General features: G+C 41.7%; 1 protein-coding gene across 7 annotated transcripts in view; it reads left to right on the top strand.

The window, feature by feature from the left end:
* The window catches only part of Dhc64C (dynein heavy chain, cytoplasmic), a 335090-nt gene that overhangs the window by 171337 nt on the left and 146224 nt on the right, over nucleotides 1-17529 (top strand). For all 7 annotated transcript variants that reach the window (XM_071692492.1, XM_071692491.1, XM_071692489.1 and 4 more), the window contains 2 exons: nucleotides 7999-8281; nucleotides 8933-9066. In XM_071692492.1, the coding sequence (XP_071548593.1) occupies nucleotides 7999-8281; nucleotides 8933-9066 (417 nt within the window). The remainder of the gene's footprint in view (nucleotides 1-7998; nucleotides 8282-8932; nucleotides 9067-17529) is intronic.

Below are 17529 nucleotides of genomic sequence, written 5' to 3'. Positions count from 1 at the left end.
AATAGAGTGGCAGATGTAGGGTGTTTTGGTCAGGGTGTTGTGTGAAGTGAGAGGATCAGGGAAAATGGCTTGGTTAAGAAAGAAGAGGTAGTGAAAGCTTTGCGGAAGATGATATCAGGAAAGGCAGCAGGTTTGGATGGTATTGCAGTAGAATTTATTAAGAAAAGGGTTTGACTGTGTTGTTGATTGGTTGGTAAGGATATTAGATATATGTATGGATCATGGTGAAGTGCTTGAGGATTGATGGAATGCATGCATAGTGCCATTGTACAAAGGCAAAGGTGATAAAGGTGAGTGTTCAAACTACAGAGCATAAGTTTGTTGAGTATTCCTGGGAAATTATATGGGAGGGCACTGATTGAGAGGGTGAAGGCACTTACAGAGCGTTAGATTGGGGAGGAGCAGTGTGGGTTCCGAAGTGGTAGATGATGTGTAGATCAGGTGTTTGCTTTAAAGAATGTATGTGAGAAATACTCTGAAAGACAGATGGATTTGTTTGTAGCATTTATAGATCTGGAGAAGGCATATATTAGGGTTGATAGAGATGCTCTGTGGAAGGTCGTAAGAGTATATGGTGTGGGAGGTAAGTTGCTAGAAGCAGTGAATAGTTTTTACTGAGGATGTAAGGTATGTGTACGGGTAGGAAGAGAGGAGAGTGATTGGTTCCTAGTAAAGGTCGATCTGTGGCAGGAGTGTGTGATGTCTCCAGGGTTGTCTAATTTGTTTATGGATGGAATGATAGGGAGGTAAATGCAAGAGTTTTGGAGAGAGGGGTGGGTATGCAGTCTGTTGGGGGTGAGAGGGCCTGGGAAGTGAGTCAGCTGTTGTTCACTGATGATACAGCTCTAGTGGCTGATTCATGTGAGAAACTGCAGAAGTTGGTGACTGGGTTTGGAAAAGTGTGTGAAAGGAAAAAGTTGAGAATAAATGTGAATAAGAGCAAGGGTATTAGGTTCAGTAGGGTTGAGGGTCAAGTAAATTGGAATGAAAGTTTGAATGGAGAAAAATTGGAGGGAGTGAAGTGTTTTAGATATCTGGGAGTGGACTTAGAAGCAAATGGAACCATGGAAGTGGAAGGGAGTCACAGGGTGGGGGTAGCAAAGGTCTTGGTAGCACTGAAGAATGTGTGGAAGGAGAGAACGTTATCTCAGAGACCAAAAATGGGAATGTTTGAAAGAGTGGTAGTTCCAACAATATTATATGGTCGCAAGACAAATTTTAAGCGTCCTGGATTTGGAAAGAGAGCTGTGGTTTCGCTGCATTACACATAACAGTGAGAGACTGAGTGTGAATGAATGTGGCCTTTGTTGTCTTTTCCTAGCGCTACCTTGCATGCGTGCAGGGGGAGGGGGTGTGCCATTTCATGTATTGCAGGGTGACAACGGGAATGGATGAGGGCAGCAAGTATGAGTATGTAAATGTGTATATATGTATATGTCTGTGTATGTATATTATTTTTTTTTTATCATACTTTGTTGCTGTCTCCCGCATTAGCGAGGTAGCGCAAGGAAACAGACGAAAAAATGGTCCAACCCACCCACATACACATGTGTATACATACACGTCCACACACACACATATACATACCTATACATCTCAACGTATACATATATATACACACAGACATGTACACATGTACACAATTCATACTGTCTGCGTTTATTCACTCTCATCGCCACCCTGTTACACATGATATGACAACCCCCTTCCCCCGCATGTGTGCGAGGGTAGCGCTAGAAAAAGACAACAAAGGCCACATTTGTTCACATTCAGTCTCTAGCTGTCATGTATAATGCACTGAAACCACAGCTCCCTTTCCACATACAGGCCCCACAAAAATTCCCATGGTTTACCCTCTCTTTTTTTTTTTTTAATTTTCCTATAGAAGGAACAGAGAAGGGGGCTAAGTGAGGATATTCCCTCAAAGGCTCAGTCCTCTGCTCTTAATGCTACCTCGCTAACACGGGAAATGGCGAATAGTACGAAAGACAAAAAAATACCACATTGTTCCAATTCACTCTATTCATTGCACGCCTTTCACCCTTCTGCATGTTCAGGCCCCGATCACTCAAAATCTTCTTCACTCCATCTTTCCACCTCCAATTTGGTCTTCTTCACTCCATCTTTCCACCTCCAATTTGGTCTCCCACTTCTCCTCGTTCCCTCCACCTCTGACACATATATCCTCTTGGTCAATCTTTCCTCACTCATTCTCTCCATGTGACCGAACCATTTCAAAACACCCTCTTCTGCTCTCTCAACCACACTCTTTTTATTACCACACACCTCTCTTACCCTTACATTACTTACTCGATCAAACCACCTCACACCACATACTGTCCTCAAACATCTCATTTCCAGCACATCCACCCTCCTGGGCACAACTCTCTCCATAGCCCACGCCCCGTAACCATACAACATTGTTGGAACCACTATTCCTTCAAACATATCCATTTTTGCTTTCTGAGATAATGTTCTTGACTTCCACACATTCTTCAAGGCTCCCAGAATTTTCGCCCCCTCCCCCATCCTATGATTCATTTCCACTTCCATGGTTCCATCCGCTGCCAAATCCACTCCCAGATATCTAAAACACTTCACTTCCTCCAGTTTTTCTCCATTCAAACTTACCTCCCAATTGACTTGACCCTCAACCCTACTGTACCTAATAACCTTGCTCTTATTCACATTTACTCTCAACTATCTTCTTTCACACACTTTACCAAACTCAGTCACCAGCTTCTGCAGTTTCTCTTATGAATCAGCCACCAGCGCTGTATCATCAGCGAACAACAACTGACTCACTTCCCAAGCTCTCTCATCCCCAACATACTGCATACTTGCCCCTCTTTCCAAAACTCTTGCATTCACCTCCCTAACAACCCCATCCATAAACAAATTAAACAACCATGGAGACATCACACACCCCTGCCGCAAGCCTACATTTACTGAGAACCAATCACTTTCCTCTCTTCCTACATGTACACATGCCTTACATCCTCGATAAAAACTTTTCACTGCTTCTAACAACTTGCCTCCCACACCATATATTCTTAATACCTTCCACAGAGCATCTCTATCAACTCTGTCATATTCCTTCTCCTGATCCATAAATGCTACATACAAATCCATTTGCTTTTCTAAGTATTTCTCACATACATTCCTCAAAGCAAACACCTGATCCACACATCCTCTACCACTTCTGGAACCACACTGCTCTTCCCCAATCTGATGTTCTGTACATGCCTTCACCCTCTCAATCAATACCCTCCCATATAATTTCCCAGGAATACTCGACAAACTTATACCTCTGTAATTTGAGCACTCGCCTTTGTCCTCTTTGCCTTTGTACAATGGCACTATGCAAGCATTCCGCCAATCCTCAGGTACCTCACCATGAATCATACATACATTAGATAACTTTACCAACCAGTCAACAATACAGTCACCCCCTTTTTTATTATATATTATATTTTATATATATATTTTTTTTTTTTGCTTTGTTGCTGTCTCCCGCGTTTGCGAGGTAGCACAAGGAAACAGACGAAAGAAATGGCCCAACCCACCCCCATACACATGTATATACATACGTCCACACACGCAAATATACATACCCACACAGCTTTCCATGGTTCACCCCAGACGCTTAACATGCCCTGATTCAATCCACTGACAGCACGTCAACCCCGGTATACCACATCGATCCAATTCACTCTATTCCTTGCCCTCCTTTCACCCTCCTGCATGTTCAGGCCCCGATCACACAAAGTCTTTTTCACTCCATCTTTCCACCTCCAATTTGGTCTCTCACTTCTCCTCGTTCCCTCCACCTCCGACACATATATCCTCTTGGTCAATCTTTCCTCACTCATTCTCTCCATGTGCCCAAACCATTTCAAAACACCTTCTTGTGCTCTCTCAACCATGCTCTTTTAATTTCCACACATCTCTCTTACCCTTACATTACTTACTCGATCAAACCACCTCACGCCACACATTGTCCTCAAACATCTCATTTCCAGCACATCCATCCTCCTGCGCACAACGCTATCCATAGCCCATGCCTCGCAACCATACAACATTGTTGGAACCACTATTCCTTCAAACATACCCATTTTTGCTTTCCGAGATAATGTTCTCGACTTCCACACATCCTTCAAGGCTCCCAGGATTCCCCCCCCCCCATGATCTACTTCCGCTTCCATGGTTCCATCCACTGCCAGATCCACTCCCAGATATCTAAAACACTTTACTTCCTCCAGTTTTTCTCCATTCAAACTTACCTCCCAATTGACTTGACCCTCAACCCTACTGTACCTAATTACCTTGCTCTTATTCACATTTATTCTTAACTTTCTTCTTTCACACACTTTACCAAACTCAGTCACCAGCTTCTGCAGTTTCTCACATGAATCAGCCACCAGCGCTGTATCATCAGCAAACAACAACTGACTCACTTCCCAAGCTCTCTCATCCCCAACAGACTTCATACTTGCCCCTCTTTCCAAAACTCTTGCATTTACCTCCCTAACAACTCCATCCATAAACAAATTAAACAACCATGGAGACATCACACACCCCTGCTGCAAACCTACATTCACTGAGAACCAATCACTTTCCTCTCTTCCTACACGTACACATGCCTTACATCCTCGATATATATATATTATATATTATATATTTTTTTTTTATTTTCCAAAAGAAGGAACAGAGAAGTGGGCCAGGTGAGGATATTCCCTCAAAGGCCCAGTCGTCTGTTCTTAACGCTACCTTGCTATCGCGGGAAATGGCGAATAGTATGAAAGAAAAAAAGAAAAGAAAGATTATATATGTATGGGATAGAGATCTAGTCCTAAGAGTAATCCTTGTGGCAAAACTCTTATTAAATCTAACCATTCTAAGGCTTGACCCTAGATCACTCCTCTGTTTATGGCTAGTTAGCCAGTTTCCTAACCACAGAAATACAACCCTATCTGTATGCATACATGAGACCTAACTTTTATCAGTAATATTTTATTTGAAACTGTATCAAATGCTTTTTGAAAATCCACATAGATAGCATTAACTTCTTTATTGTCATTTGTTAGACATGACAGAATGGTTAGCAAACTTTTTCTGAATGAGGGTTTCCACAAGTTTACCAGCAATAGATGTTAAGCTGATTGGACAATAATTTCAGGGTGGTAATTTATTACCTTGTTTGAATATCATAGTTACATTAGCAAGCCTCCACTCTTCTGGAACTATCTCCATAGCAAGTGACTTACTGAGAACAGTCAAGGGTTTATCTCTCATTTTTGGCCCCTTATGTTGACATTGGATAGTATTTTTCAGGGCCATCCATTTTGTTTACGTTTGTTCCATTTAGTGCTGATGATATGTCCTCAACTGTTGTATCAGTATGTTTCAGAACAGTTTCCAAAAGAAGGAACAGAGAATTGGGCCAGGTGAGGGTATTCCCTCAAAGGCCCAGTCCTCTGTTCTTAACGCTACCTCGCTAATGCGGGAAATGGCGAATAGTTTGAAAGAAAGAAAGAAAAGGTTTGGGACATAAGTTGTGCCTTCATTTGTAAAGACAGATGCAGATAAATCATTGAAAATCTTTGTCATGTCTTGGTTGTCTTGAACCAAGTCACCATTTTCTGCAATTAATGGACTAATTGACATAACTTCTAGTGTTTCTTTTGATCTTTTCAGCAGTGTATGCTTCATACTGATGTTGTTCTTGATGTATAAGTCTCTTAGTTTCAGTATGCAGATTGACTCAATTGGTTTTTGGTTATTAGTCTCTTTTTTTTTCGTATTTGCTTCTTTCATAGACAACAGACGCTTCCATAAATCATTCTTCCACTATTTCATTTTTTTTTTTTGGGGGGGGGGGGGGGGGGGGGGGGGAGACCATCATTTATACATTGGCTCAGTATGTTCCCCAACTACTTTGAATGTTTTAATGCATTTTTCACATGGAGGTATTACTGAGATTTTCACAAGCTATGTCCACATTTATTTCATTAATGATATCCTAGGTTTGCCTGTTAAGAGTAATGCAAGAAATATCACGCACACACACACACACACATACAGACGAGAGATAGAGGAAAAAAAGCATGTCTTTATTGCTTTATGCTTATGAAGCATTTCAAAGGTTTACACACTTTCAGAAGGATGTTGGTGGCCTGAATGTATACAAATGGATGTGTATGTAGCATTTATGGATCTGGAGAAGGCATATGATAGAGTTGATAGAGATGCTCTGTGGAAGGTACTAAGAATATATGGTGTGGGAGGCAAGTTGTTAGAAGCAGTGAATAGTTTTTATCGAGGATGTAAGGCATGTGTACGTGTAGGAAGAGAGGAAAGTGATTGGTTCTCAGTGAATGTAGGTTTGCGGCAGGGGTGTGTGATGTCTCCATGGTTGTTTAATTTGTTTATGGATGGGGTTGTTAGGGAGGTGAATGCAAGAGTTTTGGAAAGAGGGGCAAGTATGCAGTCTGTTGGGGATGAGAAAGCTTGGGAAGTGAGTCAGTTGTTGTTCGCTGATGATACAGCGCTGGTGGCTGATTCATGTGAGAAACTGCAGAAGCTGGTGACTGAGTTTGGTAAAGTGTGTGAAAGAAGAAAGTTAAGAGTAAATGTGAATAAGAGCAAGGTTATTAGGTACAGTAGGGTTGAGGGTCAAGTCAATTGGGAGGTAAATTTGAATGGAGAAAAACTGGAGGAAGTAAAGTGTTTTAGATATCTGGGAGTGGATCTGGCAGTGGATGGAACCATGGAAGCAGAAGTGAATCATAGGGTGGGGGAGGGTGCAAAAATCCTGGGAGCCTTGAAGAATGTGTGGAAGTCGAGAACATTATCTCGGAAAGCAAAAATGGGTATGTTTGAAGGAATAGTGATTCCAACAATGTTGTATGGTTGCGAGGCATGGGCTATGGATAGAGTTGTGCGCAGGAGGATGGATGTGCTGGAAATGAGATGTTTGAGGACAATATGTGGTGTGAGGTGGTTTGATCGAGTAAGTAATGTAAGGGTAAGAGAGATGTGTGGAAGTAAAAAGAGTGTGGTTGAGAGAGCAGAAGAGGGTGTTTTGAAATGGTTTGGGCACATGGAGAGAATGAGTGAGGAAAGATTGACCAAGAGGATATATGTGTCGGAGGTGGAGGGAATGAGGAGAAGTGGGAGACCAAATTGGAGGTGGAAAGATGGAGTGAAAAAGATTTTGAGTGATCGGGGCCTGAACATGCAGGAGGGTGAAAGGCGTGCAAGGAATAGAGTGAATTGGATCGATGTGGTATACCGGGGTCGACGTGCTGTCAATGGATTGAATCAGGGCATGTAAAGCGTCTGGGGTAAACCATGGAAAGTTGTGTGGGGCCTGGATGTGGAAAGGGAGCTGTTGTTTCAGTGCATTATTACATGACAGCTAGAGACTGAGTGTGAACGAATGGGGCTTTGTTGTCTTTTCCTAGCGCTACCTCGCACATATGAGGGGGGAGGGGGATGTTATTCCATGTGTGGCGAGGTGGCGATGGGAATAGATAAAGGCTGACACTATGAATTATGTACATGTGTATATATGTATATGTCTGTGTGTGTATATATGTGTGTACATTGAGATGTATGGGTATGTATATTTGAGTGTGTGGACGTGTATGTATATACATGTGTATGGGGGTGGGTTGGGCCATTTCTTTCGTCTGTTTCCTTGCGCTACCTCGCAAATGCAGGAAACAGTGACGAAACAAATAAAAAAGAAAAAGAATATATTTCAAATCAGAAAAAAGAACACTTTGTCAAAGCTGAAAATTCCTAAAGAGTTTTTAGGGATAGGGGAGGAAACCAGCCTCAGAAATTTGAGTTAAAGGTTAATGACTTATCATTGATATTGCTTGTGCTCAGAATTATACAGCTAATTTAAACGTTAGCTTTATTTCTGATTTTTCCGTGTTTGTTCTGAGAATTGTGCTTATTACTAAAAGAAACCTGTTGCACATTTTCCAGATAAGTGAATTTGTTCACAAGAGGACAGTGACTAGAAACTTGATCAAGAATAAGGTAATAAATCCCAAGTCTTTTGATTGGCTGTGCCAGATGCGATTCTATTTTGACCCCAAGCAGAATGATCCACTGAAGCAGTTGAGCATCCATATGGCAAATGCCAAGTTCAACTATGGTTTTGAGTATCTAGGTGTACAGGACAAGCTTGTTCAAACCCCCTTGACTGACCGTTGCTATCTCACTATGACACAAGCATTAGAAGCACGCTTAGGAGGATCACCTTTTGGTAAATATTTCCTTCCAATATATTTAACTCGCTACTTTTTGCCCTTTGCCTTCCTTGTATTCTATGTTCCATGCCTTAGCTTTCATTATGTAGGTATTGGGTTAACGTATTGTCCTTTTGTAATCATACCAACTTGTTACCTGGTTATTCATTGGTTATGTAGAGGAATCCCTTTCAATTGGCAAATGTTTAAATCTGTTGCATATAAATACTGTACTTTCTATATTAGTGATAAATTCTGGCATAAATAATTTCATGTCTTTCTTGTTACCCACCTCTGTTATTTTACTTTTCTTAGCCACATACATTTGCACCTTGTTACATAAGATAATTTGTTTCTTTTGGCCATTGACTTATGCATGGCATATTACTCTTTGGCAGATTGAATTTAATTATATAGAATATTGGAAAATGGCAAATATGTATGAAAAAGAAAATATGTGAATCTCATCTTGATAGCATCTCAGCAATTATGTTTCACTTTTTGAGTGTTGCAAATTTGACCCATGTGTGCACTCCCTCATAGTTCCACTCATTTTCATTTTCTTTCTCTTAATCTTGAAGTGAATATTGTTACACATCCTTTTATCAGCATTGTGAACAATGTACACATCCTTCTTTATCTTATTTAAGCATGCTGCATTCTTTCAGGTCCTGCTGGTACTGGCAAGACAGAGTCTGTTAAGGCTTTAGGCAACCAGCTTGGTCGTTTTGTGTTAGTCTTCAATTGTGATGAGACTTTTGATTTCCAGGCGATGGGTCGTATCTTTGTTGGGCTATGTCAGGTAAGTTTCTTATTTAACTTTTGATATATAGATAATATTTATAATCAGATGTAGACAAAATCTGGAGCTTATATGTGTATATGTGTTCCCATATCATTTGAATGATTCCTTTATATGTGTTGAGGGTCGAGGCAGGTCTGCTGTAATTGTTTTTTATTTACTCAATATTTTTGGTAACTGTGATAAAATAAGCGCAAGTTAACACAGCATTAAAGGAGTAAGAAATCAAAAGCCTTCCATGTTATTGATTCTCATGGCATAACCTCTGCTCAACCTTCCTTCTCCATACACTGTAGTGTTGCTGCTCTTTCTCTTTTCTGCCAGTATCATTGTGGGTATTGTTCTCATGAGCTGTCTTTGTGTCCCCACTCCCAGGATTTAGACCTGTGGCTTGTATTTGGCTGCTGTTTTCCACAGTTTCTGTGTGGAGACCAGCCAAATGAGGATTGGTTTTTATTTCTTTCTTCCCTCAAACAGCTCACCTGTGGACTCCTCTTCCTTCTTTTGTCTTATCATCTTCATATAATTCCTTTAAGAGGCAGGCCTACAAACACCTGATTAACATTTTTTTTTTTTTTTTAAGATCACCATGATTTTGTAATGCTATCCCCATATCATTTTAGTCACCATCAAAAAAGAATACAGTGCAACAATTAATTACTCAAATTGGTACTTTACTATAAGTATTATTATTATACTTGATTGCCATTTCCCATGTCAGCGAGGTAAGAGAGGTATGTTGAAATAAAAGGAGTGTAATTGAGAGAGCAGAAGAGGGTGTGTTGAAGTGGTTTGGACATATGCAGAGAATGAGTGAGAAAAGATTGACAAAGAGGATACATGTCAGAGGTGATGGGAACAAGGAGAAGTGGGAGACCAAATTAGAGGTGGAAGGATAGAGTGAAAAAGATTTTGAGTAATTGGGGCCTGAACATACAGGAGGGTGAGAGGCATGCAAGGAATAGAGTGAATTGGAACAGTGTGGTATACTGAGGTTGATGTGCTGTCAATGGACTAAACCAGGGCATGTGAAGCATCTGAGGTAAACCATGGAAAGGTCTGTGGGGCCTGGATGTGGATGGGGAGCTGTGGTTTTGGTGCATTATACATGACAGCTAGACTAAGTGTGAACGAATGTGGCCTTTTAAGTCTGTTTTCCTGGCACTTCCTTGCTGAAGTGGGAGGTAGTGATGCTATTTCTTGTTTGGCAGGGTACCGACAGGAATGGATGAAAGCAAGCAGGTATGAATATGTACATGTATGTACATGCATATGTTTGTGTGTATTTTTTTTTCTTTTTTTTTTTTGCTTTGTCACTGTCTCCTGCGTTTGCGAGGTAGCGCAAGGAAACAGACGAAAGAAATGGCCCAACCCACCCCCATACACATGTATATACATACGTCCACACACGCAAATATACATACCTACACAGCTTTCCATGGTTTACCCCAGACGCTTCACATGCCCTGATTCAATCCACTGACAGCACGTCAACCCCGATATACCACATCGATCCAATTCACTCTATTCCTTGCCCTCCTTTCACCCTCCTGCATGTTCAGGCCCCGATCACACAAAATCTTTTTCACTCCATCTTTCCACCTCCAATTTGGTCTCCCACTTCTCCTCGTTCCCTCCACCTCCAACACATATATCCTCTTGGTCAATCTTTTCTCACTCATTCTCTCAATGTGCCCAAACCATTTCAAAACACCCTCTTGTGCTCTCTCAACCATGCTCTTTTTATTTCCACACATCTCTCTTACCCTTATGTTACTTACTCGATCAAACCACCTCACACCACACATTGTCCTCAAACATCTCATTTCCAGCACATCCATCCTCCTGCGCACAACTCTATCCATAGCCCATGCCTCGCAACCATACAACATTGTTGGAACCACTATTCCTTCAAACATACCCATTTTTGCTTTCCGAGATAATGTTCTCGAATTCCACACATCCTTCAAGGCTCCCAGGATTTTTGCCCCCTCCCCCACCCTATGATCCACTTCCGCTTCCATGGTTCCTTCTGCTGCCAGTTCCTCTCCCAGATATCTAAAACACTTTACTTCCTGTGTGTATGTATGTATAAATTAATATGTATATGGGCATCTATGTATATATATATATATGTATATGAGTGGGTTGGGCGATTATTTGTCCGTTTCCAGGCAGAACCTCGCTGACGCGGGAAACCAATTAAATATAATGAATAAATAAAATGATAAGCCTATAGACATGCTCGTGTATGTGCGTATGTGGGTGTTTCTATATATATATATATATTTTTTTTTTTTTTGCTTTGTCGCTGTCTCCTGCGTTTGCGAGGTAGCGCAAGGAAACAGACGAAAGAAATGGCCCAACCCACCCCCATACACATGTATATACATACGTCCACACACGCAAATATACATACCTACACAGCTTTCCATGGTTTACCCCAGACGCTTCACATGCCTTGATTCAATCCACTGACAGCACGTCAACCCCGGTATACCACATCGCTCCAATTCACTCTATTCCTTGCCCTCCTTTCACCCTCCTGCATGTTCAGGCCCCGATCACACAAAATCTTTTTCACTCCATCTTTCCACCTCCAATTTGGTCTCCCTCTTCTCCTCGTTCCCTCCACCTCCGACACATATATCCTCTTGGTCAATCTTTCCTCACTCATTCTCTCCATGTGCCCAAACCACTTCAAAACACCCTCTTCTGCTCTCTCAACCACGCTCTTTTTATTTCCACACATCTCTCTTACCCTTACGTTACTCACTCGATCAAACCACCTCACACCACACATTGTCCTCAAACATCTCATTTCTAGCACCTCCATCCTCCTGCGCACAACTCTATCCATAGCCCACGCCTCGCAACCATACAACATTGTTGGAACCACTATTCCTTCAAACATACCCATTTTTGCTTTCCGAGATTATGTTCTCGACTTCCACACATTCTTCAAGGCCCCCAGAATTTTCGCCCCCTCCCCCACCCTATGATCCACTTCCGCTTCCATGGTTCCATCCGCTGCCAGATCCACTCCCAGATATCTAAAACACTTCACTTCCTCCAGTTTTTCTCCATTCAAACTTACCTCCCAATTGACTTGACCCTCAACCCTACTGTACCTAATAACCTTGCTCTTATTCACATTTACTCTTAACTTTCTTCTTCCACACACTTTACCAAACTCAGTCACCAGCTTCTGCAGTTTCTCACATGAATCAGCCACCAGCGCTGTATCATCAGCGAACAACAACTGACTCACTTCCCAAGCTCTCTCATCCCCAACAGACTTCATACTTGCCCCTCTTTCCAAAACTCTTGCATTTACCTCCCTAACAACCCCATCCATAAACAAATTAAACAACCATGGAGACATCACACACCCCTGCCGCAAACCTACATTCACTGAGAACCAATCACTTTCCTCTCTTCCTACATGTACACATGCCTTACATCCTCGATAAAAACTTTTCACTGCTTCTAACAACTTTCCTCCCACACCATATATTCTTATATATATTCTTATATATATATTCTTTTCTTTTCTTTCAAACTATTTGCCATATTCTTATATATATTCTTATATATATATTCTTTTCTTTTCTTTCAAACTATTCGCCATTTCCCGCTTGAGCGAAGTAGCGTTAAGAACAGAGGACTGGGCCTTTGTGGAATATCCTCACCTGGCCCCCCTCTGTTCCTTCTTTTGGAAAATAAAAAAAAAAAAAAACGAGAGGGGAGGATTTCCAGCCCCCCTGCTCCCTCCCCTTTTAGTCACCATCTACGACACGCAGGGAAGACGTGGGAAGTATTCTTAATCCCCTATCCCCAGGGATAAATATGTATATATATATATATATATATATATATATATATATATATATATATATATATATATATATATATATATTTATTTATTTTCTTTCAAACTATTCGCCATTTCCGGCGTGAGCGAGGTAGCGTTAAGAACAGAGGACTGGGCCTTTGTGGAATATCCTCACCTGGCCCCCCTCTGTTCCTTCTTTTGGAAAATTAAAAAAAAAAAAAAAAAGAGACACATATATCGTCTTTGTCAACCTTTCCTCACTCATTCTCTCCATGTGACCAAACCATTTCAAAACATCCTCTTCTACTCTCTCAACCACACTCTTTTTATTACCTCACATCTCTCTTACCCTTTCATTACTTACTTGATGAAACGACCTCACACCACATATTGCCCTCAAACATCTCATTTCCAACACATTCACCCTCCTCCGCACAACTCTATTTATAGCCCACTCCTTGCAACCATATAACATTGTTGGAACCACTATTCCTTCAAACATGCCCATTTTTGCTTTCCGAGATAATGTTCTCGCCTTCCACACTTTTTTCAACGCTCCCAGAACTTTCACCCCTCCCCCACCCTGTGACTCACTTCCGCTTCCACGGTTCCATCCACTGCCAAATCCACTCCCAGATATCTAAAACACATTACTTCCTCCATTTTTCTCCTTTCAAACTCACCTCCCAATTGACTTGTCCCTCAACCCTACTGTACCTTATAACCTTGCTCTTATTCATATTTACTCTCAGCTTTCTTCTGTCACACACTTTACCAAGCTCAGTCACCAGCTTCTGCAGTTTCTCACCCAAATCAGCCACCAGCGCTGTATCATCAGCGAACAACATCTGACCCACTTCCCAAGCTCTTTCATCCACAACAGACTGCATACTTGCCCCTCTCTCCAAAACTCTTGCATTCACCTCCCTAACCACCCCATCCATAAACACATTAAACAACTATGGAGACATCACGCACCCCTGCCACAAACTGTCATTCACTGAGAACCAATCACTTTCCTCTCTTCCTACTCATACACATGCCTTACATCCTCGATAAGAACTTTTCACTGCTTCTAACAACTTGCCTCCCACACCAGATATTCTTAGTACCTTCCACAGAGCATCTCAGTCAACTCTGTCATATGCTTTCTCCAAATTAATAAATGCTACAAACAAATTCATTTGCTTTTCTAAGTATTTCTCATATACGTTCTTCAAAGCAAACACCTGATCCACACATCCTCTACCACTTCTTAAATGACACTGCTCTTCCCCAATCTGATGCTATGTACATACCTTCACCCTCTCAATCAATACCCTCCCATATGATTTCCCAGAAATACTCAACAAACTTATATCTCTGTAATTTGAACACTCACCTTTATCCCCTTTGCATTTGTACATTGGCACTATGCATGCATTCTGCCAATCCTCAAGTACCTCACCACGAGTCAGTCATACATACATTGAATATCCTTACCAACCAGTCAACAACGCAGTCCCCCCTTTTTTAATAAATTCCACTGCAATACCATCCAAACCCGCTGCCTTGCCAGCTTTCACCTTCCATAAAGCTTTTACTACCTCTTCTCTCTTTACCAAATCATTCTCCCTAACCCTCTCACTTCACACACCTTCTCGACCAAAACACCCTACATCTGCCACTCTGTCATCTAACACATTCAACAAACCTTCAAAATACTCACTCCACCTCCTCACATCACCACTGCTTGTTATCACCTCCCCTTTAGCCCCCTTCACCGATTTTCTCATTTGTTCTCTTGTCTTGTGCAATTTATTTACCTCCTTCCAAAACATCTTTTTATTCTCCCTAAAATTAGATGATACTCTCTCACCCCAACTCTCATTTGCCCTCTTTTTCACCTCTTGCACCTTTCTCTTGACCTCCTGCCTATTTCTTTTATACATCTCCCAGTCATTTGCACTTTCCCTGCAAAACCCCTCCAAATGCCTCTCTCTTCTCTTTCACTAATATTCTTATTTCTTCATCCCACCACTCACTACCCTTTCTAATCTGCCCACCTCCCACGTTTCTCATGCCACAAGTATCTTTTGCGCAAGCCAACACTGCTTACCTAAATACATCCCATTCCTCCCCCACTCCCCTTACATCCTTTGCTCTCACCTTTTTCCGTTCTGCACTCAGTCTCTCCTGATACTTCCTCCCACAAGTCTCCTTCCCAAGCTCACTTACTCTCACCACTCTCTTCACCCCAACATTCTCTCTTTTCTGAAAACCTCTACAAATCTTCACTTTCGCCTCCACAAGATAATGATCAGACATCCCTCCAGTTGCACCTCTCAGCACATTAACATCCAAAAGTCTCTCTTTTGCGCACCTATCAATTAACACATAATCCAACAATGCTCTCTGGCCATCTCTCCTACTTACATATGTATACTTATGTATATCTCTTTTTAAACCAGGTATTCCCAATCACCAGTCCTTTTTCAGCACACAAATCTACAAGCTCTTCACCATTTCCATTTACATCACTGAACACCCCATGTACACAAATTTTTCCCTCAACTGCCACATTACTCACCTTTGCATTCAAATCACTCATCACTATAACCCCGGTCTCGTCCATCAAAACTACTAACACACTCACTCAGCGGTTCCCAAAACACTTGGCCTCCCTCTCATGATCTTTCTTCTTGTGCCCAGGTGCATATGCACCAATAATCATCCATTTCTCTCCATCCACTTTCAGTTTTACCCATATCAATCTAGAGTTTACTTTCTTACACTCTATCACATACTCCCACCACTCCAGCTTCAGGAGTACTGCTTCTTGCTCTTGTCCTCTCACTTACCCCTGACTTTACTCCCAAAACATTCCCAAACCACTCTTCCCCTTTACCCATGAGCTTCATTTCACTCAGAGCCAAAACATCGAGGTTCCTTTCTTCAAACATACTACGTGTCTCTCCTTTTTTCTCATCTTGGTTACATCCACACACATTTAGACACCCCAATCTGAGCCTTCAAGAAGGATGAGCACTCCCCTCGTGACTCCTTCTTCTGTTTTCCCCTTTAGAAAGTTAAAATACAAGGAGGGGAGGGTTTCTAGCCCCCCGCTCCCGTCCCCTTTAGTCACCTTCTACGACACGGTAGGAATGCGTAGGAAGTATTCTTTCCTGTCCCCAGGGATAGGGAGTATTGAAAAATGTGTGGAAGGCAAGAACGTTATCTTTGAAAGCAAAAATGGGTATGTTTGAAGGAATAGTAGTTCCAACAATGTTATATGGTTGTGAGGCGTGGGCTATAGATAGAGTTGTGCAGAGGTGGGTGGATGTGCTGGAAATGAGATGTTTGAGGACAGTATGTAGTGTGAGGTAGTTTGATTGAGTAAGTAATGAAAAGGTAAGAGAGATGTGTGGTAATAGAAAGAGTGTGGTTGAGAGAGCAGAAGAGGGTGTTTTGAAATGGTTTGGTCACATGGAGAGAAAGAGTGAGGAAAGATTGACAAAGAGGATATATGTGTCAGAGGTGGAGGGAACGAGGAGAAGTGGGAGACCAAATTGGAGGTAGAAAGATTAAGTGAAAAAGATTTTGAGTGATTGGGGCTTGAACATGCAAGAGGGTGAAAAGCATGCAAGGAATAAAGTGAATTGGAACGATGTGGTATGCTGGGGTCAACGTGCTGTCAGTGGATTGAACCAGGGCCTGTGAAGCGTCTGGGGTAAACCATGGAAAGTTCTGTGGGGCCTGGATGTGGAAAGGGAGCTGAGGTTTTGTTGCATTATACATGACAGCTAGAGACTGAGTGTGAAAGAATGTGGCCTCTGTTGTCTTTTCCTCACGCACATGCAGGGGGAGGGGGCTGTCATTTCATGTGTGGCAGGGTGGCGATGGGATTGAATAAAGGCAGCAAGTATGAATTATGTACATGTGTATATATGTATATGTCTGTGTATGTATATATATTATCCTTGGGGATAGGGGAGAAAGAATACTTCCCATGTATTCCCTGCGTGTTTTAGAAGGCAACTAAAAGGGAAGGGAGTTGGGGATGGAAGTCCTTTCCTCTCATTTTTTTTGATTTTCCAAAAGAAGGAACAGAGAAGGGGGCCAGGTCAGGATGTTCCCTCTAAGGCCCAGTCCTCTGTTCTAGGCGCTACCTCACTAACGCGGGAAATGGCGAATAGTATGAAAAAAAAATATTTATATATATACATTGAAATGTATAGGTATGTATATGTGCATGTGTGGATGTGTATGTATATACATGTTGTGGGCGGGTTGGGCCATTCTTTTGTCTGTTTCCTTGGGCTACCTCTCTAACATGGGAGACAGCAACAAAGTATGATAAATTAATAGATATATATATTTTTTTATTATTATACTTTGAAGTTGGTGACTGAGTTTGGTAAAGTGTGTGAGAGGAGAAAGTTGAGAGGAAATATGAATAAGAGTAAGGTTATTAGGTTCAGTAGGGTTGAGGGACAAGTAAATTGGAGGTAAGTTTGAATGGAGAAAAACTGGAGGAAGTGAAGTGTTTTAGATATCTGGGAGTGGATTTGGCAGCAGATGGAATCATGGAAGTGGAAGTGAATCACAGGGTGGGGGAGGGGGCGAAGGTTCTGGGAGCGTTGAAGAAT

Source organism: Panulirus ornatus, chromosome 53 (assembly GCF_036320965.1).
Source record: "Panulirus ornatus isolate Po-2019 chromosome 53, ASM3632096v1, whole genome shotgun sequence".
Lineage (NCBI taxonomy): Eukaryota > Metazoa > Arthropoda > Malacostraca > Decapoda > Palinuridae > Panulirus > Panulirus ornatus.
Note: the sequence above shows the minus strand (reverse complement) of the source record. Positions and strands in the feature narration are given on the sequence as shown.